The sequence below is a fragment of the Nannospalax galili genome, unplaced genomic scaffold (assembly GCF_000622305.1).
Source record: "Nannospalax galili isolate Female #2095 unplaced genomic scaffold, S.galili_v1.0 scaffold879, whole genome shotgun sequence".
NCBI classification, from domain to species: domain Eukaryota; kingdom Metazoa; phylum Chordata; class Mammalia; order Rodentia; family Spalacidae; genus Nannospalax; species Nannospalax galili.
The window spans coordinates 3,566,090-3,590,167 of NW_008346261.1; the positions used below are offsets into that span (position 1 = coordinate 3,566,090).

The following is a 24,078-nucleotide window of genomic DNA, read 5'->3' on the forward strand; positions in this document are numbered from 1 at the left end:
TTTGTTTGTTTTTTGTTTTTGTTTTTGTTTGAGACAGGGTCTCAAACCTGAAATCTTCCTGCCTTTGCTTCCCCCATGTTGGGAATCTAAGTATACACCACCATGCTTGGATAGTCTCATCTTTTAAAGGAAAAATCTGAGCGACCTTTCTTTTAATGTGCCAGTCTCTCTGTGCTTTTATCTGTTGAAATAACTAATTTCTCAAATTAGAAACTGAGTGTCCTTAAGGAGGCAGATGACAGACCGTGAGTCAATGGAAGGTTTGGGGCTTCAAAAGATAGAGGAACAATGTTGGAATCCCAGGGCTTTTATCACTTTGGGATACAGCATTAACAAGCCCTTTAACTAATTTCATCTTTCTTTCTTTTTTTTTTCAGTCTTTTTGAGACAGGGTCTCCCTGAAGCCCCAGCTGGCATGGAACTCACTATGTAGACCACACTGGCCTTGAACTCACAAAGAGATCCACCTGCTTCTGCCTTCCGAGTGCTGGGATTAAAGGCATATGCCACCACACATGGCCCTAATTTAATCTTTCAAATGAGAATAAAAGTACCTCCTGCAGGTGTTTTCATGAGGATTAGGGAAAAGGCAGACAAGCTGAATTTGATCCTAAAGAAATGGTGCTATTCACTGTGAATTCTTGATGTTACACAATTGTGGCTAAGTTGCTCAGTGCCTCTAATGCCTATAACCAAACTGGCATGAGTCCCTTATTCTGTTGCCAGAGTAGCAACAGTCAAAAACAGATGTTGACATTGCCAAGGTGCCGGAATTGAGCTTATACTGAGTCCTTCCTTTAATAATCCAATGACCCATGACTTCTGAATGTCACTTTGTTGGTTTTTCAGGGACCGGCACAGGATCTAAAGTGGCCAATAATCCAGAACAAACATACCCAGGGGAAGTACCAGTTCATAAAAACATCTCTTCCTTCCTTACTGTTGGCTTCCTTGTTTTCATTGCTAACTTTCTTGCTTTTTCTTTCTCTAATAAATCTGTCCCATGATTTTTTTATTATTATTTTAAACATTGTGTGTGTGTGTGTGAGTGTGTGTGTGTGTGTGTGTGTATTGCCTGCATATAGGTAAGTGCACCCATGACAGAAGAGGCTGTCAAATCCCCTGGAACTGGAGTTATCGACAGTTGTTAGTTGTCATGTAGGTTCTGGGATTCGAACCCTTCGAACCCGGGTCCTCTGCAAGAACAGCCAGTGTTCTTAACCACTGAGCCATCTCTCCAGCAGCCGCCCCCCCCCAACTATTTTTCCTATGTCTGCGTGACATCACCTTCCTTGATTCATTTGAGAATAATGGGTGCATTTTTCTGTGTGTACGCTGACTTTTCAGGCCAAGGTTTTCGAATGTTCAGTAGAAGGAGAGTGGTATAGTGGGACAGGTGGAAAGCGAGGACTCAGGTCACTTGGTTCTGCCTCCATTACCATTTCTGCACCTAAATGAAATGACCGATTTTGTTTCCCCATTTGTGCAGCGCATTAAGTACCGCTTTGGTTGTGAATGGGGTTTGTTCTCGCAGGACGAGCCAGGATCTGCAGAGCGCCCTACGGCGATACAGTGTAGCCAGACGGGTGGAATGCAGGGCCTGGCTGGCCAGGGATGGAGTGCAGCGCGGTGCCCGCCTTGCCGCCGCACACACAGCGTTTCCGTTGCCAAGGGAACGGGGCGCCGCTCTTTCCGGCGCGGTCGCACAGAGGAGCAGCTGTCATGGCGGACTCTGTCTGGAGCACTGACACCGGGGAGGCCGTGTATCGCTCCCGGGACCCCGTGCGCAACCTGCGCCTCCGGTAGTTGCACCACCCCAGCCCCGGGGCCCCACGATTTTATGCACTAATTCCAGACCGAGCTTTTGGGTGTTCTGAGGCCCCCACTTCCGCTTGCAATCCCTACTACTTCCTCTCCCTCTCTGCACTTCTCGCCCTAATACCTTTCTCAGACTCGCAGCTTCCAATCGTACCTTCCAGACCCACCCGTGTCTTTTCAGGTCCTCGCGTCCCCATCACATCACCTCAGCCCCACGTCTCCTGCTTGGGCCCCGCGCCCCGCCCACCTCCTCCCAGTGGTCTGCCTGCAGCCTGAGCCTGCCTTGGCAACTCCAACTGTGGTTTGTTGCCCTGCCTTGCTGTGTCTTTGAAAAGTGTATTTTGGGCCTTTCTTTTCTTGACAGAGTTCATCTGCAAAGAATCACATCAAGCAATTTTCTTCATTACCAGCCTGCTGCCCAGCTGGGGAAGGACCTCATAGACTTGGCCACTTTTAGGCCTCACCCAACTGCTAGTGGGTGATGCCCTTGAAAATTGGGAAGGGGTAGGGGTGGAGGAGTTTTAGGGCTGTGGTCTTAAAAGAAGTCCGCACCTTTTTAATAGAGGAGGACTATCTAAGGCAGAAGGAGATTGAAGTCCTTGCCCAAGGTCACATAACTAGGAAATGTTGGAGCCAGGATTTGATTTGAAAACAGGCAATCTTTTTTTTTTAAAAAAAAAAAATTGTATTTATTTGTGCTTGTGTGTGTGTGTGTGTGTGTGTGTGTGTGTGTGTGTGTGTATGTATGTATGTGTGTGGTGGGTCCTGGGTCTTGAACTCAGGTTGTCAGACTTGACTGTGGGTGCCTTTACTCACTGGGTGGCTCTAATTGTGACTTTTTTTTTGTCTAAGAGAGTATATGTCCCAAACTCTAAGTACACATGTAAACATGTTTTAAAACAATTTAAAATATTTTATTTATTATCTTTATGTGGATGAGTATATTCCATGTATGTATGTAAGTGCACCCATGTCATGCAGTGCCTGAAGAGGTCAGAAGAGGGTGTCAGATCTCCTGGAACTGGAGTTACGGACTAGCTGCCAAGTGGGTGCTGGGAATCGAACCCAGCTCCTCTGCAAGAGCAGCCAGTGCTCTTAACCACTGAGCCATCTCTCCAGCCCCAAACAGCCAGTGCTCTTAACCACTGAAACCAATTTTAAAACAGGAGCTTACATGAAAATATGTTTTTCCTTATCTGGGAAACAAAAGAGAGGACAGGGTCACTGTGTTGGGTCGCTAGTCTTTCTTGCTTTTGTTATTTTTCTTTCTTCCAGAAATATTCCTGGGCAGAAGGGAGGAATGATGATTGTAAAGTATGGGGCTCTGAGAAAGACATCTGGCCAGGAGTGCGTTCAGTTTGGTTCTCTAAAAATCATTTATTTGCCAACCCTTCCTCTCCTGACACTTGGCCTCCTGAGTTACAGTGTTTATGATTCTGTCTGTGGCTTTAGAAATAAGAAAGATAAAAGCACCAGGACTCCTATCTAGCAAATGCAGGCAGGATTGAGGAAGAGTTGGTTTTTCAGCCTGTATCTGAATTACAGTGCCTAATACTGAATTAGACAAGACAGCTCCTGAAAGGAAGGACTACCTTTTATTTAAATTGGGCTAATGATAAAGACTGCTGGGTCCTAATCTTGGTTTCTTCTCATACTAACTAAAGTACATTCACAGCCTCTGTATTCCTTGTCTAGATTGAGTGTTTAATGAATCACTGAACTCCAGTGGGTTCTGTGGTAAATGTAAATAGAGACTTTGAAGGCCTGGTGGTTTACAGATCAGTGCCGGCTCTTGGGTGGCTGAGGTAGACGGATTGCAAATTTGAGGCCAGCCGGGGTTATAGAGTGACACACTGTCTCAAACAACAGTAAAAATAAAATAAAAAACCAAAACACGTAAGAGTCAGGACTTTGGTTATAATCTGCCACAGAGCAAGATGAGTTGCTAGTTTGACTCATTGTATTGTGTTTGGAGGTGGCCACCGCCCAGATGAAGACGAAGAGGAAGAGATTGTGATTGGTTGGCAGGAGAAGCTCTTCAGCCAGGTGAGACAGCATCTTTTGCCTTCTTTTTAAAAGAAATTATTTTTGTTTTATGTGTATGAGTGTATTGCCTGCATGTGGGTAAATGCATGCAATGCCCACAGGGGCCAGAAGAGGGCATCAGATCCCCTGGAACTGGAGTTATGGATGGTTATTAGCTGCCATGTGGGTGCTGGGATTCTAACCCCAGGTCCTCTGTGAGCAGCCAGTGCTCTTAACTACTGAGCCATCTCTCCAGCCCCCTCACTTGCCTTCTTGGTCTCCTTCCACCTACCCTACTCCTTCAGGTTGCTACTACATATTGTCAAACTGGCTTCCAGAAAAAGTTGTTGGTCTGTACTTTCCCCTGTTGTGTTTATGGGGGCATTGTAACTGCCACTACATCTCACCTTCTGGGTAGGGCACTTCCCCCTCTGGGCTCTGTGTCATCTACAACACCAGATTCAGAATAGACTCCCTTTAGATCTAACATTCTTAGCTCCCTGCCAGTTATTATTCAAAACAGTTATAGGAACAAGAGTTTGATGTTTTCTCAGTCCTTCTGTTTCTTTGTGGTGACCTCAGTTTGAAGTCGATCTGTACCAAAATGAATCAGCGTGTCAGAGTCCTTTGGATCGTCAGTACCGCCAAGAGATTCTGAAGCTGGAGAATTCTGGGGGCAGGAAGAACCGGCGAATCTTTACCTATACTGACTCTGACAGATACACCGACTTGGAAGAGGTATATTGTTCCTTCTGCGGCACCGTAGCTTCCTTCTTTGCCTCCCGTAGTTTTCTGGGCCTCACTGGTTCTGTTAAGTGAGAAGCCTTGGAAGAGAGACAGGTAGTTGTCGCAGAGGCTGCTGGGAGCCAGGCTGGAGTGGAGTGGGCACAGTCTGCAGGTGGAGCGACTGCTGCACTCCTCTGCCTGTGGGAGGGACTGTGGGAGCTGGCAGTGTGCAAACTGGTGAGATGGGTGGGCAGAGTCTGGAACAATCTAGTTAAAATTCACCAGTTATAAGTTTGAAGAGGAAATCGCTGTGGTCGTGGGGAGTGACTGTTTTCGGTTTGTCTATGTCAGTGTACCCTTGTGGACTTGCTTTCCATTTTCTTCAGCTATGATGTATGTTCTGTCTTCTCAGGAAGATTTTCAGTTCCTTGAATGCAGAATCTGTTTTCTGATTTTTGTGTCTATAATCCAGAACCCTGCAAGGAGCAGGTGTTAATGGATTGCTTTGGAAACACTGGACTGCTTTCTTCAGGAGAACTGTGCCGATAGCATAAATTTTGGACTATTTTGGAAAAGCAAGTAGAAATACAGTTGGTGCTTAATTGCCCATGTGAGAACTTTCTGCAAAACACATGTCTCCTATTAGGCATTTTCCAGTCACCTAGTTAAACATCAGTATTTACTCGGTATATTAGTTTTCTGTTGCTGTGATAAATTATCATGACCAAAAGCAACTTAAAGATTTGAGTTGATTTTGGCTTACAGTTCCAGAGGGTAGATGTCATAATAACAAGAAAGCATGGCCGCAGGAACAGGAAGCTGAGAGATCACATCTCTCTCCACCGGCAGGAAGTAGAGAGCGAACTAGAAGTGCGATGAGGCTATAAACTCCAAAGTCTACCCCCAGTGACATATGCCCCCCAGCAAGGCTCTATGTCCTAAAAGTTCCATCACTTCCCCAAACATCACCACCAACTGTAGACCAAGGGTTCAAATACCTGAGCCTCTGGGGGGAACATTTCTTGTTCAAACCACTACACCAGGCAATCCAACCCAAGTTTTTGTTGGTATGTGCTCAGAGAATGCAGGCTGGTGTTAATATTAGCATAAATAACTCATTTCTAGGCACACTGAGATGGTTGGAGTCTTCCTTCCTTGTTGGTGCCACTGTTCCTCTCCATCAACACGTACCTGTGGGGCAGCATCTGTTAGGTCTGCGTCTCGGAGGAGGATTCAGAGGGAAGGCTTCCCTTCAGATGCTTGGTGCTGCCATGTGGCCTTAACCACATGGCATTCACAGGGCTGCTTTCTTTTCTCAGTACTGTCAGAAAATAACCACCATGGCCAACGAGGTGCCGTCATTCTTGGTTGAGCGAATGGCGAATGTCAGGCGGCGGCGGCAGGACAGGCGAGGGATGTGAGTGCAAACAGGGAGCAGGGGGTCTTTGTGGTCCTCTCATGCTAATGTTCCTGAAATTTCTACTGACTCGTGCTTCCTATTCTGCTATGGACACCATGCAGGGAGGAATGCTCCCTTATGGTCTCCTTCAGATTCTTCGTGGGTGTCAGGGAAATGACCCTTTCCTACGGTCCTTCCCAGGGAGGACAGCAAACTCAAGTCTCGCATCGTCACCTGGGAACCCTCAGAAGACTTCATCAGAAACAACCATGCTATTAACACCCCTCTTCAGACAATGTACATCATGGCGGACCTTGGGCCCTATGGAAAGTGAGTCACTTCTCCCTGCCAGCTCAGACCCTCCTCTTCTGTCGCTAACCAACACTTTGTCACAGTCATCTGGGGAAATAGGAGGGAGGAGCTTTTTCTTCTTTGCTGTACTCAGAAGAAGCGTAAGTTCTTACACGTACAACTTACCGTGGAAGTTCTCACTGTGTCCTGGGCTCTCCCTGTGGAGTGGCTGACTGCCTCTTCCTCTGTCCCTGGAGGTGGCACCTGTGATTCTGATCCTTGATGTTGATTTCCTGGCTCCTAGGCTCGGCTATAAGACACATGAACATGTCCTCTGTATTCTGAAGGTGGACAGCAATGGTGTGATCACAGTGAAACCTGACTTCACTGGCATTAAAGGACCCTACAGGTGGGGAGGGGCAAAGGGGTGGTGGAGACTGATATTTTTTCCCTGGTTTCCCTTCTTGCCTCTAGTTGAACAGATTCCTAGAAAGCCCTTGACCTGTTCCCAAACTTTTAATTCCTATTCTGCTCTGGGCCATAGGCCTTTAAGAAATAGCTAGAAAATGTGCAGTCAATTTGAAAGGAATCACATCAGCAGTGCGCCTAAGTGAAAAGGATTCTGTGTTGCTGAGTGTGGGGACTGGCCAGAAAAGGGGAGGTGAAGTCAGCCAGGCCAGGTCCACTCTTCCTCATCTCTGTACTTGCGATGACAGCACTGGGTTAGAAATCACCTGGACCAACCTGTCCCCTTTTCAGGTGAGAGAACTGAGTGCTTTAGGGCTTTCCATGTCTTTGAGGCAGAAATGGACCCAGAACCTCTGGGTCTAGTCTGGCACCCTTTTGGCTTTGCCGTTTCCCTCCCTTGGCCATCCTTATGGCCGTCTTTGTCATATCTTTGTCACTCCAAGTGAGCTGTGTCATCAGTGACATTAAATCCTTGGGCTGGGTCTGGAGGGCCACACCTCTTCCCAATAGAAATGATCCTTTTGTGACTTTGACCTTACAGAATCGAGACCCAGGGGGAGAAGCAAGAGCTGTGGAAATATACAATCGACAACGTCTCCTCCCTTGCACAGCCAGAGGAAGAGGAGCGGGAACAGCGTGTGTTCAAGGATGTAAGCACTAGCCCATTCCTCGTCCTGGAGGGAGGAGCTCCCATTCCTGAAGCTGAGACCATGTCTGGAGTGGATGTTGGTGGTTGCTGAGGAAGAGCTTTGCCCTTCGCAGAAACCCCCCCCAACCACCCAGAAAGCACAGCTGACACAGCAGAAGGCTTTGGTCCTATTGGAACCTAGTAGCAGAGCATAACCATTGGCCACTATTAGAGTACTGATTGTGCTCTGTACCAGGCACATACATGCATTTCACTTAGGCCTTACAACCCTACGAGGTGAGTGTTATTATCATTTTAAAAACTTTTATTTATATTTTATGAATTTGAGTGTTTTGTTTGCCTGTTTCCAAGTGCACCTGTGTCAAACAATACCCATGGAGGCCAGAAGAGGGCATTGGATCCCCTGGAACTTGAGTTAGGGATGGTTGTTAGCAGCCGCATGGGTGCTGGTAACTAAACCCTGATCCTTTGCAAGGGCAGCTGGTGCTCTTAACCTCTGAGCCATCACTACAGCCCCAGTTATTACCATTTTATAAACAAGGACACTAAAATTGAGCCAGTAGCCACAGGGCTTGTAAGCACAAGAGCCAGGTTTTAGTCCTAGACTGACCAACTTCAGAGCCTGTGTGTTGCTTTATTTTAGTTTTTATTGGTGGAGAGTGAGACAGTCTCATTCTGTAGCCCAGGCTAGCTGGAATTCCCTGTCTAACCCAAGCTGGCCTTGAACTTGCAGCAATCCTTTTGCTTCAGTCTCCAAGTGCTGGGATTCCAGGCCTGAGCCTCCATACTTGGCATATCTTTAAAATGTCAGTGCCTGGGATGCTCATGCCTCCAGCTTGCCTGGCCTTTCCCATTATTGCTTCTTTTCTCCCGTTTAGAACTGAACCCTGCTCTGGCTTGGGCTGCATTTTGAGGATTGGTTTGCTTTGTTTCCTCAGCTTTATGGCAGACACAAGGAGTACCTCAGCAGCCTTGTGGGCACAGACTTTGAGACGGTGGGTAGCTCACTTCCTGCAGCACATGAGCTTTGTTAGGAAGAGTATTCTGACTGTGGAAGAGCAGCAGTGCCTCTCCAAAGGGCTCCGAGACATACTCTGCAGGGTAAAAAGGAAGTCAAAGAAATGTTTCAGGATATTTCATATTGGTATAGAACTGTTCATGCATAGAACAGGGTCTGAAAGGGCACACACACTGTGGGGCTTTGCCTTAGGATGGGCTGGGATGGGTGATGGTAGATAGATATTGGGTAGTGAGAAGACTATGTCAGGTATTTTGATTTCTTGTTCTCCAGCTGTAGGTGGTTTTCAGTTTTTATCAGTGGTAATGCATTCTTGTGTTAATTTATAATTAATTTTAAAAATAAGGTAAGATGAAAAATGTCATGTACCCTTCACGTTGCTAGTGTCCCAGAGCACCCCAGACATGGGAAAAGGTGTCAGTTCAAAGATCTTAGAAAACAAAACCAAAGCAGTTTAGGTTGGCTCTTCTGGGGTCCTGTTCTGTTTTCCTGCCTCCCAGGGATTCCATTCTAGATGTGCAAAGTACGATGGAATTTCCCACTGGTTTTTCTCTCTAAAGACGTAACCTGTACTGTTTTTGTGTTGCATATGCAGCAGATGCACATATTAAAAAGTTAGATAGTGCAAGGTACACAAATAACTCAAAAAGAGCACTCAGCCACCAGTGGGTTCTAACTTCCCATTGCACAGTACAGGTTTTCATTCCTGTCATTTAAATTATGTACAGTTACTCTATGAATTGTAGAAGTAAAAGAAAGGGTTCTGTAGAGACACGTTGGGGTAGAGAGTTTGTGGGGTAGTGTGGCCAAGGTTTGCTACCCAGTGTTAGGTGTTCTATAGACTTGAGGACAGGGCTGGAGGGGCAACATTGCTTCCCTCTGGGCCTGACATTTTTCCATTTCTCTGTGCTACAGACAGTCCCAGGTGCCCTCCGGCTCTTTGTAAATGGAGAGGTAGGTGAGTGTCTTGCCACACAGTGATCTCTTCATGCCAGGCAAGAGTCTGATGGAGCCGTGAGTAATTTATACACCATGGCTTGCTTGGCTGAATGTGGCCCTTGGGAGAATTAGCAATGGGTCTTTTCTGGAAACACAAAGAATTATGTTATTTGCAGAGCATGTGGGCCCCTTGGGGCTGGATTGGGCTAATTTCCTGTTTTCGCTCAAGTTTCAGCCCAAGGCTATGAGTATGACAACCTCTACATCCACTTCTTTGTGGAATTGCCAGCTACTAGTAAGTAGTGTTATTCTTTAAAGATTAAAAATATTTTTATTGTTTCTTTGAGAATTTCATACAATGTATTTTGATCACATTCAGTCCTTCTCCCCTACCTACACTCCCACCTTACTATCCCCCCACTTCATATCCTCTATTATTAATTCTTTTAAGTCCAGTTGAGTCTAATTTGTGTTCTCCAAATGCTCTTGGATGTGGATTCACCCCTGGAGCCTGGTCAACCTACCTGGTGTCCACACCCTTAAAGAAAACTGACTCCCTCTCCCAGAACTGTGACTTGCCAGCAGCTCCTCAGCTAGGGTTGGGGCTTCTTGCCTGCACCCCATGGATAAAATCCATCCTGGGATTTTATCTGGCTTGAGCTTGACAAGGTCTTGTGTCATGCTGTGACAATTGCTATGAGATTATATATGCAACTGCCCTGCTGTCTGGAAAACAGTTTCCTTGTCAAGTCTACCACCTCTGGCTCTTATAATCTTCCCACTCCCTCTTCTTCAGTGATCCCTGAGCATTGGGAAGAGAGGGGTGAGCACTCTACAGTCTCTTATTCTCAGCATGTTGACCAGTTGTGGGTCTGTTAATCACCACCTGCTGCTGCAAGAAGCAGCTTCTCTGGTGAGAGTTGAGAGGTGCACTATCTATGGGTATGACAGTAAGTCATTAGGTGATGGTTTAGTACTGTGTACATTTAGCAGACTAATAGTAGTAGGTTCTCCCCTATGGCTTGTGACCTGTCTAGCCACAGGTTCTTGGCCCTGATAAAGTGCCAGTTATGGACTCTATCTTGTGAAGTGGGCCTTAAATCCAACCAGAAAGTGATTGGTTATTTCCACAACATTCATGCTACTATTATACTGGTGGGCAAATCTTGTCAGGCCAGTCATTATTATAGCTTGCAGGCTTCACAGCTAGGTAAGGTTGATGATTACTTTTTTCTTCAGGTAGCATGCATAGCACCTTCCAGCACTTTGAAAGCTAGGCAGTAGAGATGTAGCTTCAAGGTCAGTACCAACCCGATTTCTCCTTGTTTGTTCTATGACTCAGGTATGTAATGTCTCCAGCAATAGGGTCTTACCATCAAGTTCTGGCAGGTAATCAAGAGCAATGGCAATTGCCAGTATTGTTTGAGGGCCTATGGGACCCTCCCCAGTCAACATCTTTAAAAGAGGGAGCCCATTCCTGGTACTGGGCTTTTTATTTGCTAGCCTATGGTGTCTGGTTAGGGGCACTGTCCCCCTCCCCCATTATAGGGTAACTCCATTCAAACTCTTCTTATATTGTGTATGTATATATTTTAAGAAGCTTGTGTAGTAGTAGATTCCATATAGCTTTTTCAGAAGGCCTTCAGTGTTAGTGTAATATTCTTGTATCTCTTTTCTGCCTGTTCTGACAGGCAAATCTAGAGGCATTCAGTCACACTTTCTTCCCCAGCTCCACTGCAGCTATGAAAATTCATAGCTCACCTCCACATTGCCAGATCTGTTTTTACCACGCTTGACCTCTCTGAAGCATCTGACACAGCTTGTCTTGAAGCATTTCTCTTGGCTTCTGGCTCCATATGCCATCTGTCTCATGGTGGGCTTGCCAGGCTCCTAGGTGGATCTTAAACTGTGAGAGCATCTAATGCTGAACCTGGCCTGCAATACTCTTTACCTACTCTTTACTCCTAGGCAGTCACATCCATGCCATAGCTTAAATTCCATCTATGTATCTCAGACTCTCAGATTTCTATCTCTAACCTTGACCTCTCTCCTAACTCTAGATTCATAATCAGTTACTTGTCATTTCTGTTTAACATGACCAAGAACTCTCAGTTCTCTCCTTCTCCCTCACACCTCCCTTCCTTGGTCTTACCCACTGTAGAAAAATGGTGATGTCGCTGGTTGCTGATTCCAAAACTCTAGGAGACATCCTTGATTATTCACTTTCTCTAGCTCCCTGTAGCTATCAGTCTACCAGCAGTTCCTGTGACCTGTGTCTTCAAAAGCTGTCCTGAACCTGTCTCCTCTCCTGCCCCCTATAACACCTCCCCATCATCTGTTGTCTGGGCCTGAGAAAGGCATTAAGTCATTGACTACCCATTTGCTTCTTCTCATACTCCCCTGATGCGGTTCACTGAACACATATTCCATAACCATACTGAGCTTTTAAGAATGCAAACCACGCCTCCCTGAGGAGGAGACATTACTTAATGACTCCCAGAAGTGTAACAGGTAGCTAGTTAACCGTGCTCTGGTAAATAACTCTCCACCAGTGCTCATGCCACAGCCCTAATTAGACTCAGTGGGTCACAAAAAAAGGAAAAGAAAACCAAACACAGGGAGCTTCCTGGGAAGGAGTTCAGCAGGAATGAGGGGAGTAAGAGAGGGCAGTCAGGAGCACATATGTTCAGATGCTTTATGTAGCGTATGTTCTATGAAATTATCAAGGAATAGATTTTTTTTTAAATGCAAAGCAAGGGCTAAAGAGATGGCTCAGTGGTTAAGAGCATAGGCTGCTCTTGCAGAGGATACCGGGTTCCATTTCTAGCACCCACATGACACTAACAACCATCTGTAACTCCAGTTCCAGGGGAATCAACACCCTCTTCTGACCTCCGCAGGCATCTCATGACAGGGGTGCACTTGCTTGCAGGTGATACACTCATACACATAAAATAAAATTCAAATCAGACTGGACATAGTGGCTTACACCTATAATCCCAGTACTTGAGAGGCTGAGTCAAGACTGGAAGTTTGAGTCCAACCTAGGCTACATAGTAAGTTCCAGGCTAGGTGCGCTACATAGCGAGGCCCTGTTCCAAAAATTAAAAATGTGAAAAAAAGCACACCAGCTGAAGACCCTAACAGCTTCCCTTCCCACTCAGAGTAAAATCTAGACTCTATACCATCAGTGAATCAGCTCCTGCCTTTCTCTCCCAATTTTTCTTTCTGTTCTTGAACGCTACCAACTTCAATCTGAACTTAAGCCTTTTCAGGACCATTTGCTTTGTCTAAAACCCTTTCTGCCCCCTCTTTGTATGGCTGCTTCTTAGGCTTAAGTTCTGCTTGTGCCACTGCCGTGAGACCTCTCACCCCCACTGCAAATGAACCTCCAAGTCCCTCCATGACTTCATGCTGTTCCATTTTTACATCTTATAGATGTTGTCTGTTCCCCTGCCCATAGGCATGCTAGGAGCTATCTCCATGAGAGATAATCTGGTCACCAACATAGCCTCAAAAGGCATCAGTAAACACTCAGTAAATGGTAAACCAATACATTGTGTGAGTGAGTGAGTGAGTGAGTGAGTGAGTGCGTGAAGGAACTTTGTCTTTTGCTCAGTGACTCCTCTCCAGTAAGCTCATTGTGTCTTGTCTTTGGCTTTCAGACTGGTCAAGCCCAGCATTCCCGCAGCTCTCAGGAGTAACCCAGACCTGTGCCACCAAGTCCCTGGGAATGGTATGGAGCACGAGAGTGAGTGACAGCTCCAGGTGGCCTTTGGAGCGTCATTAGGCCAACCCCTGTGCACTTTATGGAGGAGTCCTAGTTTGGGTGCCTGCTCTGTGGGCTCCACTGGGCCGCCTGGGCCAGGGTCACTTTTGGTCTCTTAGAGAATGACAGCTGCTTATATTTGGCTGTCCCTTTGCCTCTTAGCTTCCTACCAGGGTGGCAGTTTTTCTTTTTCCTGTGTGAAGGTGACCTTGTCATTGGTCACAAGGAGAAAAATTCCAAGTGAGGCTTTGCCCACCCTGTGACACTGAGTAAAAAGTAACACTCCTCTTTTTTAGGACAAAGTGGCCTATTTCTCCTACCCATTCACCTTTGAAGCCTTCTTCCTCCATGAGGATGAATCTGTTGGTGAGTAAATCAACAGTGGTTTCTCATCTCGCCTCACTTCAGTCAGGGTCCTTTCTAGATGAAGGTCCCATGTCATAGGAGTGCCTCCTCACTTGCTCTCAGATGCTCTCCCGGAGTGGCCTGTGCTCTACTGTAAGGTCCTGTCACTGGACTTCTGGCAGAGGTATCGTGTGGAAGGCTACGGGGCTGTAGTGCTGCCTATCACCCCAGGTAACCTCTTGTCCCTGCCCTGCCTGCTCTAGACCCTAGGAATAAGACTAACATTTCTAAAAGATTCAGATGCTCCTGATAAGAAGTAGGGATAAGTAGCAATTGGGGAATTTGACTTGAAAGATTCCTTGCTGCTTGGAGGAATTTCTCCCCTCCTGTAAGAGACATGTAAGTAAAGCCAGAACTGACTTCCAGAGGTCCAGCAGCCTGATGGTTTCTGTGATGTGCTTCAGCTCCTCCGACTAGACTGACAGCTTGACAGAGAAGCTGCCTAGTCAGTGGGCTCTCCATGTATATCAAAATGAGTCAGCATTCATCTTGAAGTAGAAGTAAAGGTCTGTTACTGCACAGCAGGCATCGTGCTAAATGCTCTTCAGCGAATTCTCCCAGCCACTCTGTGAGATGTGGTGTTGTGCTTGCTTCTCTTATAAGGTAAAAGGAGAAGGGTGCTCTTGGAGGTTAACAAGCTTTGTCTTGGGCACATAAGTGATCCCTGGAAGAGCTGAGATTAGAATTTCTGTCTTACTGACTTCCTAATGGGCACTGTTAACCAACATGGTAACCTTCACCAACAATCAGTTCATCACCAAACTAGATGTTATCGCGGCATTGGGGCCTGTGTCCTTGCTGGGAAGTCGATAAGAGGACATGGGCCCTTTCCCCTCTTCCCTTGCACAGGGTCACACACTCTGACTATCTCCACATGGCGGCCCATGGAGCTGGGCCTTGTGGCTGAGCTGAGGAGGTTCTTCATTGGCGGTTCTCTGGAGCTGGAGGACCCCTCCTATGTGAGGATACCAGGAACCTTCAAGGTGACTTGTCTCCAGTAGACTTCAGGCTGAGAACTTGTGTTTCTGTTCTGTTCTGTAAATGCTAGGGGTCTGTATTGAGGCCCTTTCCCATTCTTCATCACACCAGTGTAATATAGCCCCTTCCCCCGTGGCTTATGCTGGCACTCATGCCCGTATTTTGAACTAGGTACAAATGTCTACATTAGGAGATCCTTGGGAAATAGTGTACTTAGAGATGTCCCTGTCCTTACCCCGATCCCCGTCAGAATAATTGGCCCCTTCCTCCTTCCATAACTGAAAGCCTTAATAATGAGCTGGAGGGTAGGTTTGCAGGAAGGAAATAAGCCTGCTTATTCTCAAAGGAGGTTGGAATTGTTCCCTGAGTCACCTCAGGGAGCCTGATGTTACCTGGGTGGTGGGGTCTAAGTGATGGGATGAGCTGCACTTCCCAAGAATAAGGTAAGAACGGTAGGGAGGCGGGCATGGCGCCTGCAGCCCAGAGGCCACAGAAACTGCTGCAGTCTCCACTGTCTGCCCCAGGGGGAGCGCCTGAGCCGTTTTGGATTCCGCACAGAGACTACAGGCACTGTCACCTTCCGCTTGCATTGTCTGCAGCAGTCCAGGTGAGCAACACTGGCCCCCAGCCTTGGGCTTCTTGTCCCTGAGGGCTTGAGAGCAGCTTTGACCATGTGGTGGTCTTCCCTGCAGGGCCTTCATGGAATCAAGCTCCCTCCGGAAAAGGATACAGAGTGTGTTGGACCGCCTGGAAGGATTCAGCCAGCAGAGTTCCACGCACAATGTGCTAGGTAGGTTCCTCCATTCCTAACTGGATACCCAGGGCCGCCTTCCTCTCCACACAGCTGACTACATGGCAGTGTCTTTCTCCCTTGCAGAGGCCTTCCGGCGAGCCCGGCGCCGCATGCAGGAAGCCCGAGAGAGTCTCCCCCAGGGCCTTGTGAGCCCCTCGGGAACCCTGATCTAGCTCACTACAGCCCCGGCCTGTGGAACAAAAGGATGAGATGAAGGGTGTCTGAGGCCAGTGCTGTCTCACCTCCTCATCTTTCTTATTAGAGACCACATTGGTCTGTCGAACTGGAAGACTTAGAAATTCCCAGCAGGCACCTTTGCCTCGCCTTCAGCAGGACTTTCTTCCTTCCATTTGGAAGTAAAGCCAGAGACCCTGAGGCCCCATGTGGCCTTTCATATTGCAGCTACTATGGGCGTCATAGCAAAGCAGTCTTGTTAATCTGAAACTAGTTTGGGGGAACCCATCATTGACCTGTCTTCAGCAGAGCCTCTGTTCTGGCTTGTCACATAGTTTCAATAACAGAGAGCTGTGGGGAACCCTTTGTTCTACCACCTTTAAAAATGGAGTTTGATGTCTTCCAAGAAAGAAGGTGCACAAGCGAGATCTCACATCCTCCTTTCTTCCACAAAAGGGGAGAGTGAGAGAGATCTCAAGTCTCTACCCCCTTCATTCTGGGACAGCCTCGTTATACTGTCGAGGACTGGCTGAGTCTGAGATGTGGCCTAGGGTAGTTTCCAGTCCTTGCTGCCAGTTGGGCAGGGTCTTTTATTGTTGCTTTTTGTTTTTCACATAAAATATCTTTGTCCCGACTGACTTTCTTCCAACTGCTATTCTTCCAACTGCTGGGGCCTGAACTCCTCTGCTTTTCCCTTTTCTTTTTCTTCTTCCTCCTTCTCCTCCTCCTCCTCTTCCTCCTCCTTTTCTTACCCCCCTTCTTTAGTTTTGTTTTGTCTGAGACAGGGTCTTGGTGTGGATCCCTGACTGGCCTGGAACTCTATGTAGATCAGGCTGGCCTTGCGATTCGCTTGTTCTGCCTCCTGAGTGCTGGGATTAAGACATGCAACACCACACTCGGCCCCTTTCCCTTTTCTGCCTTTCCCTCCGTGGTGGTTCTCAATTAAAACCTTAGAAGAGCCTCTGACGGGAGTTCCAGCTTCCGTCTTAGCAGCATTCCTCTTTAGCATCTGTGGCCAAGCACGAGACCAATGCTTTGCCCTCCACAGCCCAACACAGACAGCAGCGCCTGCCCACAGCAGTGTTTTATTGGTAGAAGAAGCAGAATATGCTGCCCAGCCTGCAGGCCTGGAGGAGGACTGGGGTGGCCCAACAGCCAACTGTGTGATCATCAGTCACGGTGTGCGGGAGGGGCGGGAGAAAGTACTGGAAACCCTCCAGCTGTCTCCTACTGGGACCTCAGAGCCTCATGGCTTGTCTCACAGGTTAACACCTGGTGCAGTCTCAGCTAACAGAGCCAGCTCTGAGGTATAGCCAGTAAAAGTACCAACAGAAAACAGTTCTAGGGGAGAACTGAGGTATAGCCAGTAAAAGTACCAACAGAAAACAGTTCTAGGGGAGAATGCGGCCTCATGGTCTTCCCCTTATCCTGGTCTCCAAGGCTTGGCATAGAATCCTGTGGAAAAAGCAGAGATACATGAGAGAGGGTTATTGGCTGTCAAGACAAAGAGCTCTTTTAGGACATTAGTGATGAAACTGAGGGCTGTTGGACACTCCTAAGTGTCCCCTCCAAAGTCGTAGACCCCGGAATTGACTATCATCCCAGAAGTTAGCAAGCCACTAGGAAAGAGTATTATGTCCCTAGTGACAAATTCTATTGTTGCTGCTTAGGGGACGAGGACTCAGCCATCATCCAGGGAGGGATTTGGGGGCCTGACCGAGCTCGGACCTCCTCTTACCTGCAGAAGCCTCATCTGCCTTGCCAGGCTGACAGGTTCAGCTTGGGAATATGGCTGCAGCTCACAAAGCCCCGCGGGTAGACACTAGCCCTAAAGGTGTCCCTGGGAACAGTGCTGATCCCAGTGTTGTCACACACAATTCGAGAGAAGGTAATCCGACTCAGGGCTCGGCGTTGTCTTTTGGTGAAAACACCTCTTTTCTGCCACCAGAACCTGTAGGCGAGAAGATGTGGGAGAAGGTGGGGGGTTACTGTGCAATGAGCATGTCATGGGTGGTTTACACGTGCATTTTAAGTTTGTAAAATGAAGAAATAGGACCAGTAGTTGAATACATGGCCCAGGAGTGAGTGCACAATAATTTAAGTGGCCAGGCTGGATTTGAACCCAGACAAATGCCACATTCAAATAAGGAGTCAGGTCCTAAGCCAGCAGTTTACTAGAGGGAAACCAGATTTAGTTTCTTCTCTCCATGTCTTCTGGGATCTGCTAGCCCAGAACACTGAGACAGCTAGTCTCTGTCCCAGCCAGCCTAAGCAGACTCCAGCTCGGGTTGTACCACTCTGACCTAGGTCAGACCCACCTTCCAGAGGGGAGCCTCCTGGTTTCAGTCCTGTGACCTTGGAGGAATAAAGCTTTGAAAAGTGCTTTCTCCATTGTTCATTCAGGAAACACTAGTGTCTCCTCTGCCTCTGGTGCTGGTTTGTTTTAGGATGGGGTCACTTACCTGTCTCCATCTCGGACTCTTCTGAACTGGTTCTCAAAAAGACAAGCCAGAAGAGGCCCCACTCGGGCCCCTGGCAGAAGAGGCTCTGCAATGGCCCCAATCCAGATATCAATGTTGTCAGGTGTCCCATACAAATTCAGGAACTTCCTTGCCAAATTCTGGTTTTTTAGCACCCGGCTGAGCTGGGCCACATTTTGGGGCTGGGAAAGCCCGCAGAAGCGCCTCCAGGCATTGTACCCTGTGGGAGAGGGGCAAGCAACCTGTCTGTCAGCTCTCGAAAATCCTCTGAACAACATTCTCAGGTTCATACTAAATGGAACCAGAAGATCCCTGCAGGTCCAAATACCAGGTCCCTGTCCTCTCTAAACTCTGAGTGTAAGGGACAACCATGGTTTGTGTGTATCAGTCTGAGGAATGTGTCCTGAGGTAGTAGTAAACAAAAGCCCACAAGCACAAGTTTGACATTATATGTGTGTTTTCATATGTGTGCAGGTACATATGCATGTGGAGGTCAGAAGTCAACCTTGGATGTCATTTGTTAGACACTGCTCACTTGTCCTCCCCCCCAGCACCCCCCACTTGGAGACAGGGTCTTTCATTGACCTGGAACTCAACACCTAGGCTGGCTGGCTGCCTCTGCCTCCCCAGCACTGGGATTACAAATGGGCCACCATGCCTGGCATTTTTTTAAGTGGATTCTGGAGATGAAATGCAGGTCCTCATGCTTGAAAGGCAAGTAGTTTACTAACCCCCAGCCCCACAAATCTGGCATTTAGTGGTATTATTGGACTCATATACTTTCAATTGGCACAATACGCAGAACAAGTTTAAAAATCAAAGTTTAGAGAATGAATGAACAAATGACTGAACAAACAACAAATGGCAAACATGATTAAAATCCACCTCAGAAAAGGACCGCACGCTGGTTGATTCCATTTATATGAGAGACCCAGAATGGACAAATAGAGACAGAAAATAGATTAGTGATCGTGGGGGCCAGGGTGGGGATGAGGAGTGACCATTGTTACAAAGCTTCTTTTGAAGATGATGAAGATACTCTGATATTAGGTCACGGCCATTGCCATTGCATCTCAGCCTTTTGGCCAAGATTAAGTGTAGGTCATGGTGATGGCTCTAAATATATTGAGATCATTTCATTACATAGCTCATGTGGGTAAACTTTAGGATAGGTTAACTATATCCCAACAAAGTTGTTTTAAAACTTTTCATCTCAGAAACCTCCCCGAACTAGCCATACTGATTTCTCAGCTGTCCTTCCTACATCAGGGCCAAACCCTGCAATGTGCTGCAATCAAAGTAAGAGACAGCTTTGCCAGAGCGTAAAGAAACACCAGTCCTACATTATCCATTATCCATGGAACTACGAACAGTGCCCTCCAGCCAACAAAGGAAAACTGTACCATGTTTTATCATCACTAAGCACTGTTGTGTATCTCTCAAGATCCTCCCAGGACCTTTATGAGTGCTTTTGTGGTGTGATGTTAGATCAGGTTTGTTTTTTTGGTTTGTTTTTTTTTTTTTTTTTTTTTTTTTTAGGTCTTTTTTTTGTCTTTTTGAGACAGGGTCTCCTTGTAGCCCCAGCTGGCCTGGAACTCACTATGGAGACCAGGCTGGCCTCAGACTCACAAAGATCTGCCTGCCTCTGCCTCCCAAGTGCTGGGTTTAAAGGCATGCACCATCACACCCGGCCAAATCAGGTATATTTAAATCTGACCAATCATCACTTGTTCAAGGTCATTTCAGTATTAAGTGGAGTTCAAAGCAGGCAGTTTAATTCCAAATGTGTTGTTGGACTTGGGAAGGGACTAGAGGAGACTGCAAGAACCAGTATCAGGATTACATCTTGAAATGGCCTAGGGAGAACAGGTGTTTGTGAGGAACAGAAAATAACAGTATGGCAATTACAGAATGGCTAACAACCCCAGTCTTCCAGCAGAGGGCGCCCACAGCTCCTTAGTCATAAATGTTACCCAAGTTTAAGAAGGAAAAGAAGGCTAAGAAGAGAGCCTATGAAGTACTTGCCACACAGATACGAGGGTCAGAGTTGGAGCTCCAGAACTTACTCTTTAAAAAAAAAAAAAAAGGGTTTGCACTCACAATCCCAGTAGGTAGCCAGAGCTAGGCAGATCCCTGGGGCTTGCTAGCCAGACAGTCTAGTCTACTTGGCAAGCTCCAGGCCAGCAAAAGAGCCTGTCTCAAGAAATAAAAAAGCATACAAACAAAACCAAACCACAGTGGAAGGCTTCTCAGGAATGCCACCTGAGATTGGCCTCCTGCCTTTGGCCTTCAAGTACAGCAACACACCCACATGTACACACACACACACACACACACACACACACAGCCAGGCATGATGGTACACACCTTTAATCCCAGCACTAGCAAGGCAGAGGCAGGATCTCAATGAATTTGAAAACAGCAGGGTCTATATAGTGAGTTCCAGGCCAGCCAGAGCTACACAGAGAGACCCTGTCTCAAACAATTTTTTTAAATATTTTTTTTAATCTTAAGAGGAGGAGGAAGAGTAAGAGGAGAAAGAAAGACTTATACTAAGTGAAGTAACACAGACTCAGAAAAAAAAATCAACGTATGTTCTCTCTCATATGTGGATCCTAGAACCAAACTCTGATAAGTGAGTATATCTAGACATAACTACAGGAACCAGGATAATGGAAAGGAAACAGGGAGGTAAAGGAAAGGAAAGAACCTGAAAGAGAAGAACAGTAGGAAACAGGCGATAATAAGGGAGCTATGGATAAAAATTGGGTTAGTTTAAGGGAGGGGGGAGGGAAGGGTATACAAGGAACCTAGGGGATAAAGGGAAAGAAGGAGCTCAAGAGAGGTAGGACTGTAGGAGAGGGTGTTAGTAAGGGAGAAAGGGGGAAATGGGGGCACCGTAATAGGGGAAACGATGATGGAGGGGTGAAACAATGTGAGAGATAAACAATGCCTAGCTAGTTTTAAAAACCAGAAGGAACCATATTACTCCAACAACCTACTGACAAATTATACACACCAGATCAAGAAATATATGTCTAGGCAAGGTTTATCTGAGAACAATTGGTCTTTGCCCAAGATTTATCTACATGGCACACAGTAATTAAAAGTACCAGACTGGTGGAACTAACCTTCTTGGATGTTTAACAGACATATTTTGAGGCCTATACTAATTTGGTCAGAGGGACATAAAGGACAGTTTTTGCTCCTTGCCCTCCTAGGTTGACTAGTTCCAGGGGACTATGAGCATATCTCAAAATGTCCTGTAATTGTGGTGGGTCACCCGTTCTCTTGATCAAGGAGACCCCACAAGATGGACTTGAACCAGTGTCCAGTCTACAAAGAGAAGGGTCAACACAGAGAAATCATTTACTCCATGCTTCCAAGCGAAGCCAGCCATGGTCGAGCAGGACCTTTGACTTATCTTCACATAGGTGGAACTGGTAAAAGAAAGGAGCCAGGGGCTCCTCCCAGACCCATGTGACCCCTGAGGAACAGATCCTCAAATGGCCTTAAGAGTGAAAATAAATTGCCTTATCTGGGCCAACTGAATGGCCTTGAACACCCAAAAGGAAAGTATAACCAAAGATTAAAGGGGCCAATATAATTTTTTAAGAGTCCATATGTATAGCTAAAGGCTACATAACAAGCAACAATGCCAGATAGGAAATACCTTCTTTTGAGTAGTTGGCCAGGGTGGCCTAAGAGACTCCCAGATAGTAATCCAGCATAGAACTAGGAAAATGAACAGCAGACCCTAATCTTATCCAAAGGAATATTGACAACTGATACCCGCAGGGCTCCCTGCGGACACCACAGTCCACGGATACTGAAGAGCCCTTTGGAGAAGAGCATAGTGTTTGCAGAGAAGCTGTGTGCAGCCTACCAGACACTTTAAATAACCCTTACATGACTTTAAAACGGTGGATACAGCATGAGAGCTCTTTAATAACTGCTAGCTTGAATTATTTAGAATATGATGTCAAAGAGAACTATTTCTACCAATTCAGTCCAGAAGCAAGTTTTCTGAATATTCTTAGCTGTGCCGACCTTCTCACATTTTTTTTTGACCCTGAAGATCAGCCCCAGGGTCTTGTGGATGCTAGGCAAGTGGTCTACTCTGACCCACAAGCCAATTTGAATTTTGAGCACTGAGAATCTGAGATAGATTGAACTCACACAAGTGGACACTACAGACGAGAGACTATAAAATTAAACATGTTTGCGGCTTAGGAGATGGACCCTTGGGTGAAGAGTTTGCAGAGGAACAGTGAGGATTTAAATTCACATCCCCAAAAGCCATATAAAAAGTTGAGTGTGGTGCCATGTGTCTGTACAATTAACATTGGAAGTTGAAAACAGTCAAAAAGACTAACACATCAGTAAGCTCCAGATTGTCTGACAGACTGTGATGAGAAATGAGGGAGGGAGGGAGGAAGAGAGAGCTTTTAATCTTAGAAAAAGAGGAGGAGGAAGAGAAAGAGGAGAAAGAAAAACATTCTCATTTCTGGAATGCCTGCTGTTTGCCTGTCAGTTGCTGTATTAAGTAGGCAGCGGGAAGCCTCCTGACTCCTTTATACATATGTGAGGGCCTCGGGGCACATGGGACTTCAGGCTCTGTTTAGTCAGAGAGTTTAGAGTTGTGGGAAGGAAGAGAGGCAAGCCAGGCCTGGAAGAGAAAGAGGAGAAAGAAAAACATTCTCATTTCTGGAATGCCTGCTGTTTGCCTGTCAGTTGCTGTATTAAGTAGGCAGCGGGAAGCCTCCTGACTCCTTTATACATATGTGAGGGCCTCGGGGCACATGGGACTTCAGGCTCTGTTTAGTCAGAGAGTTTAGAGTTGTGGGAAGGAAGAGAGGCAAGCCAGGCCTGAAACCTCCTAATGGTAAATGAAGGGAAAAGGAAGCTATTTGGAACTCAGATTTTTACTACTTCATGCTTCTGTGACCTTGAACGAGGACTAGCTGTCTGACCTTATTTCCACATCTATGATGACTGGGCTACCTCTTTTTAAGGGCATTAGGACTAAGTGAATTGTACGTGGAAGTCCCTACTCTTGCCTTCCCTGTGATGGTCTCTTGGGTCCTCACCAAACAGCCCCGTGCAGGCTTCATTTTATTTCACTTGTTCCCTGTCTCTAAGTCTCTTTGCCTTTCACCCCTCAGACCAAGGAGCCCTCCAATTTCTGTAGCCCTGGAAGTTTATAACCTTCTTTGAACTTGTCAGTGAGGTGAGGAACTGAACAGGTCTCCCATACCTTTTAAATCTGTTTATTGCTTTTCTCTGCTCAGAAAGTTCTGACCTTCCTTTTGCAGTTCCCATTCCCCTGTCCTGGTCCTGGGGTGAACCTAAAGCTGGAGCCCCTCCAGCAGATGGGGATGACCTGGGGCGGGTGGTCAGCAAGCAAAGGCTCCTGGGGGGGCTTTGCTGCATCCACATGGATCTCACATGCTCTGTACATCTTGTTCCTGTCAGAAAGGAGGCCCCAGGTCAGGCCTGTCTGAGGGAGCCTGGGAGGCAGAACGGGTCCCTCACCTGGAATACCGTGGTCCCGGCTGCGCTGCATGTTGAGAGCTGCCAGGTCCAGCCCGATCCTTCTTACTTGCTGGAACAGCCGGTCTCGGAGCTCATCTACCATCAAGGAATCTTGACGGTTCAGCTTAGCCGGAGTGGCCATGAGACCTCGCAGAATGGGGTCGATGCCACCTGGTGGCGGGAATGAGAGAAACACTGGTTAGCCCAACCTTTCCAAAGCTCCTGGAGTCATGCCATGATGCCAGGCTAGCCCAAAGCTGGACAAGTCAGTCTATATTCTCTAGTGTTTGTCAGGACAAAGAGGTGTGAGTGAAATGAGGAAATGACCTGGGAGAAAAGGGGGTCACCTCACTTCTTAAAGGAGTGGAAGTGAGGTTCACAATACACCACTCTGATATAAATCTAATCTCTCTTAGATATTACCCACCCCCCTTATTAGGCCTGATGGTATAGGCCAGTAAACCCAGCTAATCAGAGGCTTGGCAGGAGGATCCCAAGTTCAAGGCCAACCTGGGATACTTTTAGAACACTTGCCTAGCATTCACAAAGCCCTGGGTTCAATCCCCTGTGTGTGTGTGTGTGTGTGTGTGTGTGTGTGTGTGTGTGTGTGT

The 24,078-nt window shown here is 46.9% G+C and overlaps 2 protein-coding genes across 5 annotated transcripts in view; one reads left to right on the forward strand and one right to left on the reverse strand.

The window, feature by feature from the left end:
- Positions 1-1,601: 1,601 nt before the first annotated feature.
- On the forward strand, positions 1,602-15,822 carry Mks1 (MKS transition zone complex subunit 1). Of its 3 annotated transcripts, none has more exons than XM_008842706.3 (18): positions 1,602-1,802; positions 2,183-2,292; positions 3,794-3,864; positions 4,426-4,581; positions 5,889-5,986; positions 6,170-6,298; positions 6,564-6,668; positions 7,269-7,377; positions 8,315-8,371; positions 9,310-9,352; positions 9,563-9,628; positions 12,999-13,069; positions 13,399-13,468; positions 13,571-13,678; positions 14,357-14,490; positions 15,010-15,092; positions 15,178-15,275; positions 15,363-15,822. In XM_008842706.3, the coding sequence occupies exons 1-18, from the start codon at positions 1,615-1,617 to the stop codon at positions 15,449-15,451; spliced, it is 1,785 nt and encodes a 594-aa protein (XP_008840928.1). In that variant the 5' UTR covers positions 1,602-1,614; the 3' UTR covers positions 15,452-15,822. The 3 variants fall into 3 exon arrangements, with proteins under 3 accessions (XP_008840928.1, XP_029423963.1, XP_029423962.1); XM_029568102.1 differs by lacking the exon at positions 2,183-2,292 and adding an exon at positions 2,000-2,119 and having other exon boundaries at positions 1,697-1,802; XM_029568103.1 differs by lacking the exons at positions 14,357-14,490; positions 15,010-15,092; positions 15,363-15,822 and having other exon boundaries at positions 1,686-1,802.
- A 405-nt stretch (positions 15,823-16,227) lies between these two features.
- Epx (eosinophil peroxidase) overlaps positions 16,228-24,078 on the reverse strand; it is a 14,445-nt gene continuing 6,594 nt past the window's right edge. Inside the window, exons 10-13 of one of the 2 annotated variants that reach the window (XM_008842709.3) lie at positions 23,468-23,638; positions 17,915-18,152; positions 17,191-17,403; positions 16,228-16,907 (exon numbers count right to left, since the gene is read on the reverse strand). In XM_008842709.3, coding sequence (XP_008840931.1) covers positions 17,202-17,403; positions 17,915-18,152; positions 23,468-23,638 — 611 coding nt within the window. In that variant the 3' untranslated portion in view covers positions 16,228-16,907; positions 17,191-17,201. Of the gene's footprint in view, positions 17,404-17,914; positions 18,153-23,467; positions 23,639-24,078 lie in introns of both variants that reach the window. The other variant, XM_008842708.3, reaches the window with a different exon arrangement.

Coding starts and splice junctions, on each gene's coding strand:
- Mks1 (XM_008842706.3), top strand. CDS start 1,615: ATGGAGTGCAGCGCGGTGCCCGCCTTGCCGCCGCACACACAGCGTTTC. Junction 6,299..6,563: donor GACCTTGGGCCCTATGGAAA/GTGAGTCACTTC, acceptor CCTGGCTCCTAG/GCTCGGCTATAAGACACATG. Junction 7,378..8,314: donor AACAGCGTGTGTTCAAGGAT/GTAAGCACTAGC, acceptor TTGTTTCCTCAG/CTTTATGGCAGACACAAGGA.